The 16070-nt window shown below is 42.3% G+C and overlaps 1 protein-coding gene and 1 long non-coding RNA gene across 3 annotated transcripts; both read right to left on the bottom strand.

Annotated features, from left to right (window-relative positions):
- Positions 1-1714: 1714 nt before the first annotated feature.
- Positions 1715-4669, bottom strand: foxa2 (forkhead box A2). Its single transcript, XM_086128167.1, has 2 exons — positions 4314-4669; positions 1715-3398 (listed from the first exon to the last, which is right to left on the bottom strand). Exons 1-2 carry the CDS (start codon positions 4383-4385, stop codon positions 2133-2135), a joined length of 1338 nt encoding a protein of 445 aa, XP_085984293.1. The 5' UTR covers positions 4386-4669; the 3' UTR covers positions 1715-2132.
- Positions 4670-9660: 4991 nt separating this feature from the next.
- Positions 9661-15652, bottom strand: LOC147196100 (uncharacterized). 2 transcript variants are annotated; one of them, XR_015102732.1, is made up of 4 exons: positions 15573-15652; positions 11481-11541; positions 10298-10453; positions 9661-10165 (listed from the first exon to the last, which is right to left on the bottom strand). It is a non-coding gene; the product is annotated as an uncharacterized LOC147196100 (long non-coding RNA). The 2 variants fall into 2 exon arrangements; XR_015102731.1 differs by lacking the exon at positions 15573-15652 and adding an exon at positions 13250-13410.
- Positions 15653-16070: the final 418 nt, after the last annotated feature.

Here is a 16070-nt window from a genome sequence, read left to right on the forward strand (position 1 = left end):
CGATCATTTTTGTATGGGGCTTGCTTGGCGCACAGGCGGGTGGGGGCGAGAGTTGCCGAAATTTCTCCGTTTGGAGCTCAAACGTCTCCTCGGCCTTGGGTTTGAGCACCGAGGAGGAGATAGGGGCTGGTTAATTCATGTGGATGACAACTAACCTATCTTATCTAACAAGATGGGAGGCTCCCCACTACGTCGAAAGAAACAATGGAGAGCCACATTGGAGGCAGAGAAGTTAGAGCATCACATTCAAGCGGCTCTGTCCCACAATCAGGCCCCTTTTTACAGATGCTATTCACCGGCGCCGCAGGAGGTTGTTTTATGTGGCAAAGGACACTTAATCTTGCCCGTTGATCTCAACTTCAGCGCCGAGCACGAACACGGTTGGATCAAATATCTCACTGCACTCAATGGCAAGCATGTGGTGTGCATACAGGCCTGCAGCTGACGTGGGCCATCAAAAGAGAACTTCGTGGTGAGAACTTCCCTGTATGAGTTTTAGGGAGGGAGGGGGGAGAGAGAGAGAGAGAGAGAGAGAGAGAGAGAGAGAGAGAGAGAGAGAGAGAGAGAGAGAGAGAGAGAGAAAGAGAGAGAGAGAGAGAGAGAAAGAGAAAGAGAGAGAGAGAGTCAGATGTGTATTTGTGCTGAAGCTGTTAATTATATGTATACTTTTTGACAGCTCATAAACGTAACGCCGTCACGAAGCTTCAATTTACGTTTATTACTAACGGTATTTTAAAAATAGCTGTGTAAATGACAAACCGGTGTGTTGAATTCACTCAATTTAATTTTATATATACTGTATATATATATATATTTTTTTTTTAAAACAAGATCATCTGGATGCAGATACATTTTAAGTCGACTATATATGTCTAAATGCAGATGATTCTATATTGTGTGCGGCGACTTGATAAAATAAAATTGAGCAAATTCACCACACTATTTGTTCAGTGGACTTATAGACACATGTACTACTGTGGAGATGAAATGATCTGAAAAAAATCAATGTTGCAAAAAAAAAGCAGAATTTTCGATATGGATAATTTTGTATCGTATGTCATTCTTCATGTGCAGGTGTAACAGGTGTGCCTGGACTGGATGCACTTTCTGAACATTCATATCTTCTGAATATATGTTTTTTTAATTAATAAAAGCTAATTAATATAGAAGTTTATTTGACCACATTAATATGTTTTAATGCCCTGCGATTGGCTGGCGACCGATTCAGGGTGTCCCCCGCCTACTGCCCGAAGACAGCTGGGATAGGCTCCAGCACCCCCCGCGACCCTAGTGAGGATCAAGCGGTTCGGAAAATGGATGGATGAATAAGTTTTAATGTGTTACGTTATTATTATTAAAAGTCATGACAATCCACAATGTAAAAGTAGTCGGATTTGTAGCAACGGTTTGCGATACATGCATTGAAACGGCCCATATTCTCAAAAAATTTAATAAATAGCCCTACCCCCGGCGTTCTTGTATTTAGGAAAATGCATTGAATTATTAACTTTTTACACCTGAAATCAATCATGCGCAGTTGATTCAGATTTATTTCTAAAATTTATAAAAATGTTATTGAGGTATTCTTTGATTTTCCTCGAACGACTCCTGGCCGTTGAGAATGACAATACTGTAATTATGTAAAAGAGTCAAAATAGCAGGAGAAACTTCTACGTATATAAGACATTTTGTAATCATTTCTCAGCAGGCATAATTATCAGAAAACGTGACCAATAACACTTTAATATAGATTCTGCTCTTGTCACTACAAGAATACACATATACAAGCCATAAATAGGAATTACACAAATGATTGAAGAAGTGCCCGGATTCCAGTTAAGCAAATGCGGGTTATTTTTCGTCTCTTTTTCTTTCTTTTCATGTTCTTTTCGTTTTATTTTTGTTTATTGTTTTGTTTTCTTTGGAGTTCATTCCTGCAGCAGATTTCTGAACAGGTCACATTTTCAGTCAGAGATTCTGAACAACAATTGAGCTACGAACAAACTCGACAATTGAAACGGTGGGAAAATATTTGAAATACATATTGTACACAAATTCTTTTTTTTTTTAATTCTTTTTTTTTTTTTTTTCTTTTTTTTACAAGTTATGTACATGTTGAGATAGAAGTCCGTTTATGATGAGTTCATGATGGGCCTGGAATAGACTCCTTGGTAGTAAGAGGAGTCAGGTATGGAGGAGGATTCCAGGCCGGCCTTCCCCGCCATGGAGCCCATGGAGAGGGCCCCGGTCATGGGTGAACCGTAGCCGGAATAATGCATCACCTGCTCGTAAGTTTTTAGGTCCATTTTGTGGTGATGGTGGTGATGGTGGTGGTGCTGCTGCTCCGAGGACATGAGGTTGTTGATGGAGAACGGGTGGTTGAAGGAGTAGTGGTGCTCCGGCTTGAGGTGCGCGTCGTGGGCCTGCAGGACCGAGTGATGTTGGGAGAGGAGGTGCTGGCCCTGGCTCACCGGGGACGAGATGGAGGAGGCCGCGGCGGCTGCTGCAGCGGCGGCGGCTGCTGCGGCGGCGACGGAGGCGGCGTGCTCCGGGCTAAGAGCCTGGTTCGCCTTCATGTCCGACATGGCTCTTTTATGCTCGCCCGCGGACGAGTTGGAGTGCGGCGACTCGTTACCGTTACAGCTCTCGGAGCTGCTGTGAGACGAGCCGTCGCCGCCCACCTTGCCGCGTCCGGACTCCTTGACTCCGGCCATCTTCTTATCGCACTTGAAACGCTTCTGGCGGCGCAGGTAGCAACCGTTCTCGAACATGTTCCCCGAGTCCGGGTGGAGAGTCCAGAAGGAGCCTTTGCCGGGTTTATCCGGCGACCTGGGCACTTTGAGGAAGCAGTCGTTGAAGGAGAGCGAGTGGCGGATTGAGTTCTGCCAACGCTGCTGGTTCTGCCGGTAAAAGGGGAAGAGGTCCATGATCCACTGGTAGATCTCGGCCAGCGTGAGCATCTTACTGGGAGACTGCTGGATGGCCATGGTGATGAGGGAGATGTACGAGTAGGGGGGCTTGGCGTGCGTGTAGCTCCGTCGGTACGTCTTGGGGTCTCTGGAGCGGTTGATGTTGGACTGGCCGTAGATGGGACTCATGGCGTTCATGTTTGTGTAGGACGTTAGCGCGTTCATGGAGGCGGGCTGCCCGGTCATGGGACTCATGCTGGGGCTCAGGGCCGCGCTCATGGCCGTCATGCCGGCGGCTCCCATGCCGTTCATCGCGCCGGCGCCCGGGGACATGCCGGTCATGCTGGGGCTCATGGCGGTGTTGACGTAAGACATGTTCATGGAGTTGGCCGACATGTTGGCCGAGGTGCTCATGCCGGACATGCTCATGTAGGTGTTCATGGTGTTCATGCCCAGGCCGGCGTTCATGTTGCCAACAGAGGTGTAACACTGTCGTTGGAGAGGGCGAACAGGTTAGACGTGAAAAGACTTTTCGTGAAACCTTAGATGAAACAAATTTACACATGCAATGTGCATCAGTGTTATTAAATAGTGAACTAATACTCACTTTTATCAGTTTTTTTATAATTATTTATCAGTTTTATAATTATTTATCAGTTTATTGTATAAGAAATTTGTCACTGGACGAATCATGCATAACATGCATCACACCCTTCGAAACAAAGCTTCACAATGTCAATGAATTAAAATTAAACGATTAAACAATTGCACGAGAAAAGTACGAATTGTATTAAAACGATATAAAATAGAATATAACCAACACCGTTAAGACCGACCAAACTAACAAAGCGAGTCTTAAGCAAAGATTCAAAATCAGACATCGCGTTTGCCACCTCGAGCTTTCCCGGTAGAGAGACATAATGTAATTTATGTCAGAAGTGTACACATTTATTTGATGTGGTTGCTTCTAAATCGTATATTAAACAGTACACGTCATGTCTGGTGTTCAAACTGCATCGCCTCACGAAGAAGATAGTGAGGAGCGCACACACGAGCGCATCCCAAATATTTGAACCAATCTGCTCCCCAAATCAAACATCTCCGCTGTTTGTCGAGTGAAAACAGGGTTAAAAAAAAACAGTGTGATTTGGTGAAGATAGGTATATAGACAAAAATTATAATCCAAGTGAAAAAGTTTACCCCACCTCCTCCTCCTCCTCTACATGTCAAGCAACTTTGTTAGGATTGCGCGCGCGCACGCGGCGTGGAGATGGGGGAGGATTTGGAGGCGCCTCAAGTCAATATTTGATCACAAAGTTAATATTATCTCAGGGCTAATATTGAGTTGTATAAAATGGGATCGGCTTTAGCGAACGGGGGGAAATATATATTTAAGGTACCCACCTCGGGCTCTGCGTAGTAGGTGCTCCAGTCGGTGTGCTCGTGTCCTTCCATTTTAACTGCTCCAAGCATCATGGAGGACTTTCAACCGAGCGTCTCCCAGCTAAGGAAAAAAAAAGAAGCCAAAAGCGTCTCTCGTATATCGCCACTGACTAGGGACCACTGGAGCATATGTCGGCGTGGCTGTTGCGTCCCTCCTCGTCCGAGAGTGGCGCACAAAAGGGAGAGGCACCCGCGCAATGCGTCAGAGAGTGAGCGCAGTTGAAAATGACGCTCGGTGCAGCCGCTTTACGCACTGATATATCTGTGTGCGCCAGCCAAGCCTCCAATCCTACTTCTACGCCTTGGGCCCTATTTGAATAATCTCCTCGCACCTAGGCGTGAGACTCCTCAAGCTTCAGCCCCCCCCCCCCCCCAACACTCCAAACCCTCCCACCCCACAGTACACCTGCACTGACTTAAAAAGAACCATTTCATATGGAAAGATGCATTACAAAACTCATTTTGGAGCCTTGTTTTTTTTGGGCGAGGTGGGGTGCTTCGCAGACAGAAAGGGTGGCACTATCCTACAAGGTGTGCCTTTTTTCCTTAATGCACACCCTCAAAAGTGCTCTTACTCATCTTAAATGAATCATTGTTTCTTTTTTGTTGTTTCGTGCTGTTATAATTCCCAATGTTAAAATGAGAAAGGTTTTAGATGCTTATTAGACTTAAATACGGTGTCATTTGTTCAATGTACAGTGCAGCTGTTTAGAAAAAAGGAAGTATCGTTATGCACTGTGCCGCCTGAAATAAATACTATCCGAAAATATACTTGTATCAACGAAGTTATTAAATCGAATTAAGTGGATGCCCAAAAGCATTTTATCAACATTCTCAAGACTTCCCCCTTCAAGTGTTTTAATTAGTGCAGTTAAGAACTGCGCCAGAGCGCCCTCTGTCGGTCTTCAGGCTCTTGTTGGCGTGCATAAATGCAAAGGACACGTTTTCGTTTCGGTTCCTTCACCAAAAGGGGGAATTCCGTTTGAATTTTGTTGCTAAAGAATGTGAAAATACACGTCAAAATGCAATTAATGCCGTGAAAAAAATATTATTCTAAAATTTAAATAAATATTATTTTAATGAGTTTTTAATATGTGTGTCAATGAGACAATATTACTGTATTTAAATCGAGCATCCCTCTTGCAGCTCGTACAGTACAGTAGGCTATATATTTGTATGACGCAAACATGAAGGTGAGGCTGCAGTCTGTTGCCGGCCACGTGTCACAAGTTGTACATCTATTTGAGTGCATATTTACGCAGGAGCATAACTATCAGTACAGAGCCCCATTAGTATAGGCGAGTAAACCTGTCTTGTTGACGAGGGGCTAACAGTCTGCTTAACTTGGAAATGAGATCATGAGGGGGAAGGGGAAAAAACTCCGCGTTTGACGATTAAGGCTTGCATCATCAGCTTCCACAATGCAGTGCCGATGGGTGTTATTTTTTTGGGTTGTTTTTGTTTGTTTGTTTGTTTTTTGTCTGCTTGGAACTGTTGAAAGCAATATTGACACGAAATTTGATTAGAATATTAAGCCACTTATAAATTAGAAATGTATAAGTGGACGCTTTGGTCCATTTCTCACATCAGAATTGAAAGTTGAAAAACATGATGTAAATTCTCAAAAGAATTCGTACAATTAGGAAAACATCATGGCTCCCCTGCAAAAGCCATCTCCTTTCTCAAAAAGCTTAGTACATTTCCCAAAAGTGACAAAACACCTCACTATGATACACAAAGGAAAATACAGCACTGAACCCCCCCCCCCCCCCCCCAAAAAAAAGAAGTACAAATCTGAACATGGGACAATCTCCCTTCGGAAAACACCCTGCTTAAAACAATATAGATACAGTAAAGCATTTGAAACTCGCTCAGAGTAATGTGATACTGCTTTTTTGATGAGCAAAAGTGACACGATGATGTCAAAACCGAACAAGTAGTTGTTCGAAATTCAGTTCTGATCTGAAAAATGGACCAAAGCAACTGAGGACAAACTGTGCAATCATTTATAAGTAGAAATAGAGTATTTTTCAAAAAGGTGAAATCCAACTCTTGGTCCGATTATTCCAAAATGGTCTTTGACCTTGCTGACACTGTGTTCCTGAATGAGATGTGTTGCGAATTCCAAGGTTAATCATCAACCTGCTGGAGTCCCTTCACATGGGTGAAGGTCACATTTTTGGACTTGGTGAAAAACAAAATCTTCAATCAACCAGTTGTGTGTGTGTGTGTGTGTGTGTGTGTGTGTGTGTGTGTGTGTGTGTGTGTGTGTGTGTGTGTGTGTGTTTTGACGGCCGATGTTCCTCCTGGCTTGATGTAATTATCCGTTGGTGTGCAAGATGTACACATAATGGTGCAGGTGTCGTGAGTCCTACAACAACGTCCAGCAAATGGCCTTACCTGTCACCTGCCAGGTGGTTCACACGTCTGATAATATCTAGCATAGATGCAAGGCTCCATGTCAGCTTGACAACACTTGTTATTGCAGGAAGCCTTTTTTTAAGTGATTGTGGAATCCTGCAGAAAAGGACTTCAGAAATAGACTGCAGGCGGACTGTGCCTTTTGAAATACATGTCTTGAATAAAACAATGTTAGTTGCTTTTTCTTTTGAAATCAGTGAGAAGCCAATGGACGCGTTGACATTTTTGGATCATTTTAGACCTCGCGCTATGAAAAATGCTGTTGTGTGTGTTCTCCAATTCATGAGGAATATATTCCATATTTGGAATTGTGTAATTCACTGCTTGTATTGTATTTAAACAATGTTTGTGAATGATCTGGTGAAAATGGATTCTGTACGGATAATCGGGGGAAAAAATTGAGATTTTTTTGAATAAATAAGGAAATAGTAAATGAACACATCACCCTCATGGGGTTGACGTTATTGTAAAATCAAACACCTTTGTGACAAAATACATCACCCCAAGTCTGGCTTCCTTTCACTAGCTCCCAGTACATTTTAGAATCCATGCTCAGATACTTCTGTTTTGTTTTCAAATCTTTAAACGGCTCCGAGAGGTAAGCCGGGGTGGCTTACCTCTCGGAGTTCCTCCATCTCTACGCACCTGCCCAGTGCCTCTGGTCTGCAGACCAGATGCGACGGCAGACTAAGCAGAGCCTCAGAGTGGATCGAGCCATTTCTGTTGCCCGTCCTTCCCTCTGGAATGACCTTCCGTTTAAATGTTAGTCAAGCCCCTCTCTGTCCCTTTTTAAAACACCTCTTTATTCTTTGGCTTTCGACCAAACATGAGACGGACGCTATTCTATTGTTTTGTGGCGTCTACGGTGTATTTCTTAGGATCATTAATTTGTGTTTGTGTTGACGGTTTTAACTCTCTTTTGTTGTTGTATTGTCGTTATTTTATGTTATATGTAAAGTGCTTTGTGACATCTGTGGCTGTTGTGAAATGCTCTACAGTGATTCCTCACTATTTCACAGTTCCTTTATCGCGGCCTCGGTGCATCGCAGATTTTTTCAAACATATTCATAATTTTCTTTTTTTTTTTAAGCGAAAATGCTGCAAAAAAGTCCGCAAAAGGTCTGCGAGAGGCAGTGAAAGTCAGCAAAACAACAGCGAGTCACGTAGAGCAACATATACAGTACTACATGGATATGTTTATTGTATTTTGTTATTCATACACAAATCTAACTTAACTTATACATCTTATACATGTATGTATATATACATATATACTGTATACTGTCTATATATTAGTATATAACATTAAATAATGTTAATTACTACAAACATTTACTTCTACATGCATGCATACCATTAAATTTGGCCTTATAAATATTTTTTATACTCATACACATGTATATATAACTATGTCTTGAAAGGCGCTTATAAATAAAATGTATTATTATTATTATTATTATTATATGAGGGATCGCTACTTCACGGATTTTTGTTTATCGCAGGTGATTTCGGTCCCCGTTAACCGTGATAAACGAGGGATTACTGTATATGAATAAGATTGTATTGTGTTGTATTGTTTTTCATTGTGAAATACTGCATAAGGCTTCACTCTTTAGGGCTACCAGGTTGTTACATCCTTTTGAAATAATAAATTTGGTCCAAATTGGCCCTTTTTAATTTTACTAATAATGATAGTCATTGATGTGAAGACACTGATCTTGAACAAGGATTTAACAAGGAATTAAGGAAACAAATACAAAGAACACTTGATCTCAAGACACCTTTGCACATTTTTATATTGTCAAATGATCATCACAATCCCAGGAAAACACAAGTTCCCCATCGCTGGTAGTGGCGAACTACTTTGAGCAAAGGCCCTGGCTACCCATGTGATCCTTGGTGACGTCCTTGTGCCCACTGTTGCCATTTTAGTGGCCTCGAATATCTGTAATGTATGAAAATAAAATACATCGATTTACACGACCATGCACTCAGTGTGTGATTGATTTATTTTCAAGTTCAAATGAAATTGAATGGGGGATTATATCAACGCAAACCAGCAATAATTTATTGAGATCCAATAAAAGTTTTTTAAAAAATGTTACATTCTGTCTCCTAATATTTGGCACTCAATTCAAGTCAAGTCAACTCAACTGCATTTATAGAACACTTTAAAACAATCACCGCTGCATACAAAGTGCTGTACATGGAGCAAAAATAATTCATACAACAAACAATAAAATAATAATTTAATTAATAACGAAGACAGTAGAATGCACCAAAACAGTATCATGCTGAGTCAAAAGCCAAAGAGTAAAAATGAATTTGAAGACAGTGTCAGTTCCAATGGAACATTATCTTTGCCTTCTTACTGTATTTAGCCTCTTTAGACTGAGCACATTATTTTGTGTAAATTAAATTGTGAAGCATTCACCATTTTGATGTTCATTGTTTCATTTAAGGACTGAAGACGTGCCAACTGGAATTTTTTTTTGTATCAGATTATTTTTATTTGAACCCTTTCGGGGACAGCAGTTACTACAATGGACATTTTATCATGCTATCAGGTGACAGGGAGCATGAAAGGGTGAAATTGGTGAAAGTCTGTTTATTTTGACTCAATAAGTTTCCTTTTTCGTGCTTTGTGAATTAAACACGATGCAACAGCACAAGGAAGCCAAAGCGATGCACCCCTGCCACACTTGCCGCTTTGTCGATCAGCTAACTTCCATGATGAGCCGCGTCATGTTTCACACATCCAACATTCATTCAATCGCTGCTCATGACAAGCTAAGGCAAACGCAAAGTGTCGAAAGTTTAATGAGAGGTTACAAGGCGTGAAAGTGCTGCACCTGCATGTGCACAGGCCTACAACAACATTCTCTGATCCAGCGTCATGTGCTGAGCACTTCTTGGGTGCAGGCCAGGAGGTGGAAAGAGGGTGCTCCTTGCTCTGTGGGAGGAACTCTTGGAACATTCCACCAAACACCCAGGAGTTGTTGGCAGTAATGTGTTAACTTGAAGTTTCCATTTTCAAAGTGACCTTTTCCACCCTTTTGGCTGAAATTCACTTAAGAATGCCCTTTGTGTTCTTGTGAATGTAAGGCGAGAGCCACATAAGACGTCGGGTTAGGTACGTAATTCATCAAAATAAAATTAATAATTAGAGGTCCTTTCTTTTCCAAAAAAAAAAAAAAAAAGTGTAAAAATGTTTGCTGCCAACTTGCCTGTGGTGACAGTAAACATTCCAGAGCCGGCCCGGAGTTTGGACTTGCCATTATCTGCCACAGCTGTGACAACGCCTGTTGGCCGAAGGTTTGTGGCTGGCCACACTCTGTTTACCTGGAAATGAATCTGAAAAGCGGCTGGACTGGGAAGGCACACAAGCTGAGCTAAATAAAAACAGAGAGTGGTCAGTGCAATGAGATGCATGTGGCAGGCAGTCCAAAGTTATTGCACTGGCCCCAGTGGGTCAGGGCGCAAACAAAAGCGTAAACGCACTAAGGATATCCTCAAATACGCACCTTTTGATTTTGAGAGGAATGTGGCCAGGAATGCCATTCCGGATGCTGTTACGTTGACTGTATCCATGGCGCTCCAGATTCAAAATACTCGTCTCCTTGTCATGGTAAAGGGGTTTCGTGTTGACCATTCATTTATCACACAAGGTGACAGTTCAACTATGGGACCACAGGATGAGAACGTGGAAGGTGGAATACCAACAGGTGCACAAATCACTAAAGAATGCATAATGATAGCTAGCTAGCTAGCTAGTTAGATAGCTAGATAGATAGCAGACACGGACATATTTTATTCAAATAGATGAATATACATAAATATATTTATGTTATCGAATACATAATTTCTTTCTTTGGATGGTGCATTTATTGGAACGCGACCCAGTTTAAGGTTTATGCCACAGCTGCCCGAAACAGCATGGGGCATTTGCAACATGAATTTTACATTTATTTGATGGTTAATAGTAACACATTCATAAATTCTTAAACATAAATGATATTTTTGATGCTGAGATAGAATCATTACATTGTGAATTCAGTTTGAAATTTGTCATTTCTACTCAAAATTGAGCTTACAGAAAAATGTAAACGTCCACGTTGAACACATTATAATGCTCAATGGTCAATGAGACAAAACATAACTGCGAGGTACTTTAATTTTTCATTGTGTGCGGGTCTATTTTTTTCTTTGTACTGTATGAACATATAGAAAATGGATCTTTTCTAATTGAACATATCTGTTCAATTGCTCAAACTCCTTCAAATGTCAGTCTGAACGTTCAACGTAAAAGGTCCCTGCTGTTTATAAGGGGCAAAAGATTTAATATCACCAAATCGGCCCATTGTTATTCATTAGTAGGACCCGCTGCAGAGTCAATACACATTTAATCACAGACTGTAGGCAATTAAAACAGGAGAGGAGCCGTACTGCTCTGGTAATTAAAGTTCCAAACTCCCACGGGAAGATGCGTGTCTAAATATCAGCGCCATCATCAAACCTTGCATGCTGTAATCTGTAATGAGCCAATGCTGCTCATTCTGGTCCACATGCTGTCAGAGAGCTCTGTGGCGATTGCAAAGTTACATTGCATTAATTCGCTTTTTAATCCTAATTGGCACAAAGGATGGAACTTTTTGACAGTGAGGAAATTGGTTAACTCTTCAGTCGCAGCAAGCGAAATACAAATACCTCAGGACTGTGAGTATGCAGATGGCAGAAAACAGGTGTCTGTACTCTCTTCTCCTTAACCCTAAAAGAGAAGTAAAGTCAAACACGATTGAAATCAGGGCCAGCAAAGACTTGGAGGAACATAAACTAGGGAGCATATATGTTTATAACGCAACAAATTCAGACAGGTAAGATAGTCCCCATCCATGGCAGTGTCCTAAAAATAAGTCATGGCATCTGCATTATCTTGTGCCAGCCTACAAACTTCAAGCGAGTGACATTCATCAAGTGTCCATCAACTGTCATCTCAAACACACACATAAATCAATTGTATTTTTTCAGTGGTTATGATTAGCTAATTTAGTTTTTGTTAGTCAGGTCACAACATTTGCTAAGTGATGAGAACATGTTTTGATGGCACAGAAGCCTGAGACAACTAGTTCTGGTTGTTTTTTTTTTCTCAGAACGAACACAAAGGGCTGTATTTTTGTGCGCAGCGCAAAGTGCAGTCTAACTGTCTAACATAGGGAGAGTCTTTTATTTCTTTTGGTAGTTTCGTAGTTAGAAATGGGCGTTTGCGCCGTTGTCTGAGTGAACACAACACACTTGATTCCCTTCCAATCAAAGTGGCTCCCCTAATTCCCTGTAAAGGAAGCACGCAGTCTAGACATCGGAAGCATAACGGACTCACTGGAGTCAGGAGATCGGCGTGTGCAAAGTACATTTATGACAAATTACAAGATATCCACTTAGGGATGATGTAAAGTTGGTTGCTGTGCAGCGGGCACCTGGGGACCGCCTTCCAGACTCGAATCATGCATTTGTGTTGACCCCCACCCCCCCAACACACAAACACACACACAGACCAGTTGTTCTGCAGTCAGCCAGGTGCTTTTAAAATATATATTCAAGATGAAAATAATAATAATAAAAAATTCGTTCAGTGAATTGATTCTGTCAGCCCGTGTCTCAATCAAATCCAACAAAATTGCTCGACACCACCTGTGTGTCACCCTTTATGAACCAGGAAGTGCTAAATAACAAACACATGGACAAACAAACAAAACTATGACGCTCTATGAATTGTTTTCATTTCTGCATATAAGAATTTAATGTACAATAGGTAAATGTCTGTGCTCTACTTACAAAGAAGTAGCATGCTAGTTTATATGACCATTATCATACTTAAGTACAGACTGTGTGTATATTTTTGCCTCCTCTACAGCGTTTTAAGACCACCTTTCTATAAGACCACCTGAGGAAAAACACACACACATCTGATCTCTACATCTGAGAGAGGCTTTTGCTCCATTTCCTTTTTCCGGCACCATGTCAGTGGGCAAGTGAGGTTCATATCTGCTGCAGTCTTATCTGTATTCCAGGCTGATGGGAAATTCAAGTTTGGGATTACCTGTGACCCATCTTTGACAGCCAGTTACCGGCGCGCTTTCATTATCGTCATGCTTCAGCACACCACTCAACAAAAGCTTGCGCTCGGCGCCTGAAAACTATCGTTGTTTGGTATGCATAGCGCCGAAATTAGAAGCACATAGCGGAGAATTTATATCAGGTCTGTATTAGAGGTGAGCCTATCTTCCGCCTTCTTGGATGGACGAGGTGCCATCCATATGCAGATGGCTAATTTGTAGTGTTTACAGAAGAGTACGGAGGGAGCCGACAGCTGACGAGGAGCACTGAAAGCGGGCTGCCTACGTGTCACCCCAGGAGCCTGGTGGTAAAATCTGCCCTATAAGAGCAACAACATAAGTGTCCAATCTGTGTTTGCTTACCCGCGGACACGCATGGCTCAGTCCTGGTTGCGGGGCCTGTAAATTGTGCCTTTTTACAGGCCCTGACAGCTAACAGGCCATTGGGAACAGAGGCCCAATGATTCAGCCACTCAACAGATTAGCACCTCATCAGCCTCCTACAGCTTCGAACAAATACCGTCCCTGCCTCCTTCAAGACACAATAGGGCTAACACTGCTCAACAGCCCCCTGCCAAGGGAGGCCCTCCCCCACCACCCTTCCTCTGCCACAATACTTCCTGGTCTGGCTCTTTCTCTGGGCCACAGCTGCATCAAGGGCTCCTTCTCTAGTCCTTGGCCCACCCCGACCCCAATTGGCAAGATGTGTGTATTTCAGGTGAGCAAATATTGCCACTTGCCTGAGAGGTCAATGACCAGCCCTTTCAGGAGGCGAGTGGGGGGTTGCGTATTGCGCCTGCCTGCTTTGCAACAGGGGTACATGTGGCCTCACACAGCAACCGAGACATAGAACGGGTCAGGGGAATTCTCCAGGCACAGCTGGAGTCGGCAAATCAAATATATACCTACAGGGCTCATCTGCATTTTCCCAGAGCGTTTCCAGTCTTCATTTCCCCCTCTAATTGGCTTTTAACACAAAAGAATGATTTCATGCTCTGACAAGCCACACACAGAGATATTTGACCCTTTTGTGACATTGCCCAGTCCTCACACAACTCATCCATCGCTTTGATTGGCTCAACTGGTAAATAAAATCCCATACAACCACGTAAATGATCATTATTCATTATTTGGTAGTAAGCAAACACGCAGAGGGTTCAAAAGTGCTTCAACACCTCAAGTTTGCTTCTTCTGGTCCAAATCACTTGATGGGTTTGCAAACTTAGACAATTTTTTTCCTCATTTCTGAGACAAATTAAGCAAAAATACATGACAGAGAAACCCTGTTTATAGCAGCGTTATGGACCCCAGACCCACCAGCAAGAGCTGAAAATCAGCCATTGAGCAAGCCCATGTGAAAATACTTCTTCTTATTTGCATCCATGCTTCTAAAACATTTAAAATGATTACAACAGACTTCTTAAAAAATTCATTAGGTTCTCATGCGCTGTCAAAAAATGGGGAACATTGTGGGGAAGAAATGACGATGACTCTTGTTTGCACAGTTCTCCAAATAAAAGGGAAATCGTCACTCCCTGTTGAAGTTTAGTGTAAAGCCGACACATAAAAAGAGAATTAAACATTTCATATTTAAAAACCAAAATGGTCAACCAAACCATGTTGTATCTAACGAGAGTCCACTATCTTAATGCAAACATACAGAGATGGGGACTTGACCCTATTTTGCCGGTCCGTCCTCTGTTCGCGACCTGAGTACCCTTCCGTCATCGTTGCTCCATCCTAAGTCATATAATAATCATCCTCTGTCCCGTCCGTCCTCGTCCTTTTAAAGCGCTTCCGTCCCATTCTGCCCCCCCTCCAAAAAAAAAGATTGATCCTAATCATTTTTTTTGAATGACTGTCTGTCACATTTTACTGTTGAAAGGCCAAAGACAGGCTTTCGCATACAAGAAAATAAAGAAAGAAATAAAAAGATAAAATGACACTTTGGGCATCAAAGAGGGGGGGGGGGGGGAATGAGCAGGTGCCAGACCACACCCTGTCACATCCCTGGTGTGGAGGGCTCGACCAAATGCTACAAACGGAGAGCATTATGTGTGCAGATGGATCATGATGCAAAACATACTGCAAAAGCAACTGCAAATGTTGTCATTTGTCAGTGATGGTGTAGCTGGGGCAATTGCAGATCAAAGTTGGCTCATTCATTTGTTTGTGGCCAGTGTGGTCAGATGTGGTCTGAAACTGGTTTTGATTGCAAATAGGATACAAATTTAGAAAACAAACATGAAATAAAGTAAAATGGACTCAAAGGGTGTGACTGCGAAAGATCCCTAAATGTTAAATCTTGTCATTTTGTGTCCACAAACTTGAGATACCTTTTATGAGTCTATGTTTTTTGTTTTTGTCTGAGCTTTAAAAGTACCGAATATGCAACAGTAGTGTTGTGCATAAGTGTGTGTGGTTTCTATCAGAAGCAGGATGGAATGACAGCATTGACAGCAAGTCGCTGGGATGAAAAGAATGAATAACTTGGTTGAATGAGGCTGCAGTCAGTTGTGTATTAGGTGAAGAGATGATGTGTCAGAACTGAAGACCACCTTGATCTCCCTGGAAGTCAAACACAAACGTGGATAGCTGCGTCCTGGGAGGCCTCCTCTGCCATCACAGTGAAATGGAACCGGCGGAGAAAGCAAACAAAATCTCTTCTCATTTCTCCTACACCAACCTTGTCTGGGTGATGGGCTTTTCTGTTGTTCTGTTTGTTTGCTTGTTTGGTCTGGAGCTCATGGATACCCGGCATGGAGCATTAAGCGACGAAGGGAAAGACACAGCGGACCAAGAGAAAGGCTAGGGTAGGGGGTCGGATGAGGACGTGTGACACGCAGACCTCCCCCGTGAGGTGACAAGAGACCCGCCGAGAAGCTAGCATGCAGGCAAGCCATTCAACAAATACAGCAAGACCTCGAGATCAAACGGTCTGTGATCCATCAGCAGATGTTATTTCTGACATTCATATGATGGCAAAGTCTCCCTTAATGGGCATCGATTAGGAATCTGTCACACATGCTGTGCAACTGTGCGCAATGCAATCTGAAAAGCATTCTGGTGGAGTGTCTAAAAGGTATTTCAGATGTTCGACACAGCAAAAGTCTTGACAATCAATATTAATATATGATTTAAAAAATCATCATGTTTCCTTTTTTTTTTTTTTAAGGGAGCTCAT

Source organism: Hippocampus guttulatus, chromosome 13, assembly GCF_054856545.1.
Source record: "Hippocampus guttulatus isolate MCC_2025c chromosome 13, RoL_Hgut_1.0, whole genome shotgun sequence".
NCBI classification, from domain to species: domain Eukaryota; kingdom Metazoa; phylum Chordata; class Actinopteri; order Syngnathiformes; family Syngnathidae; genus Hippocampus; species Hippocampus guttulatus.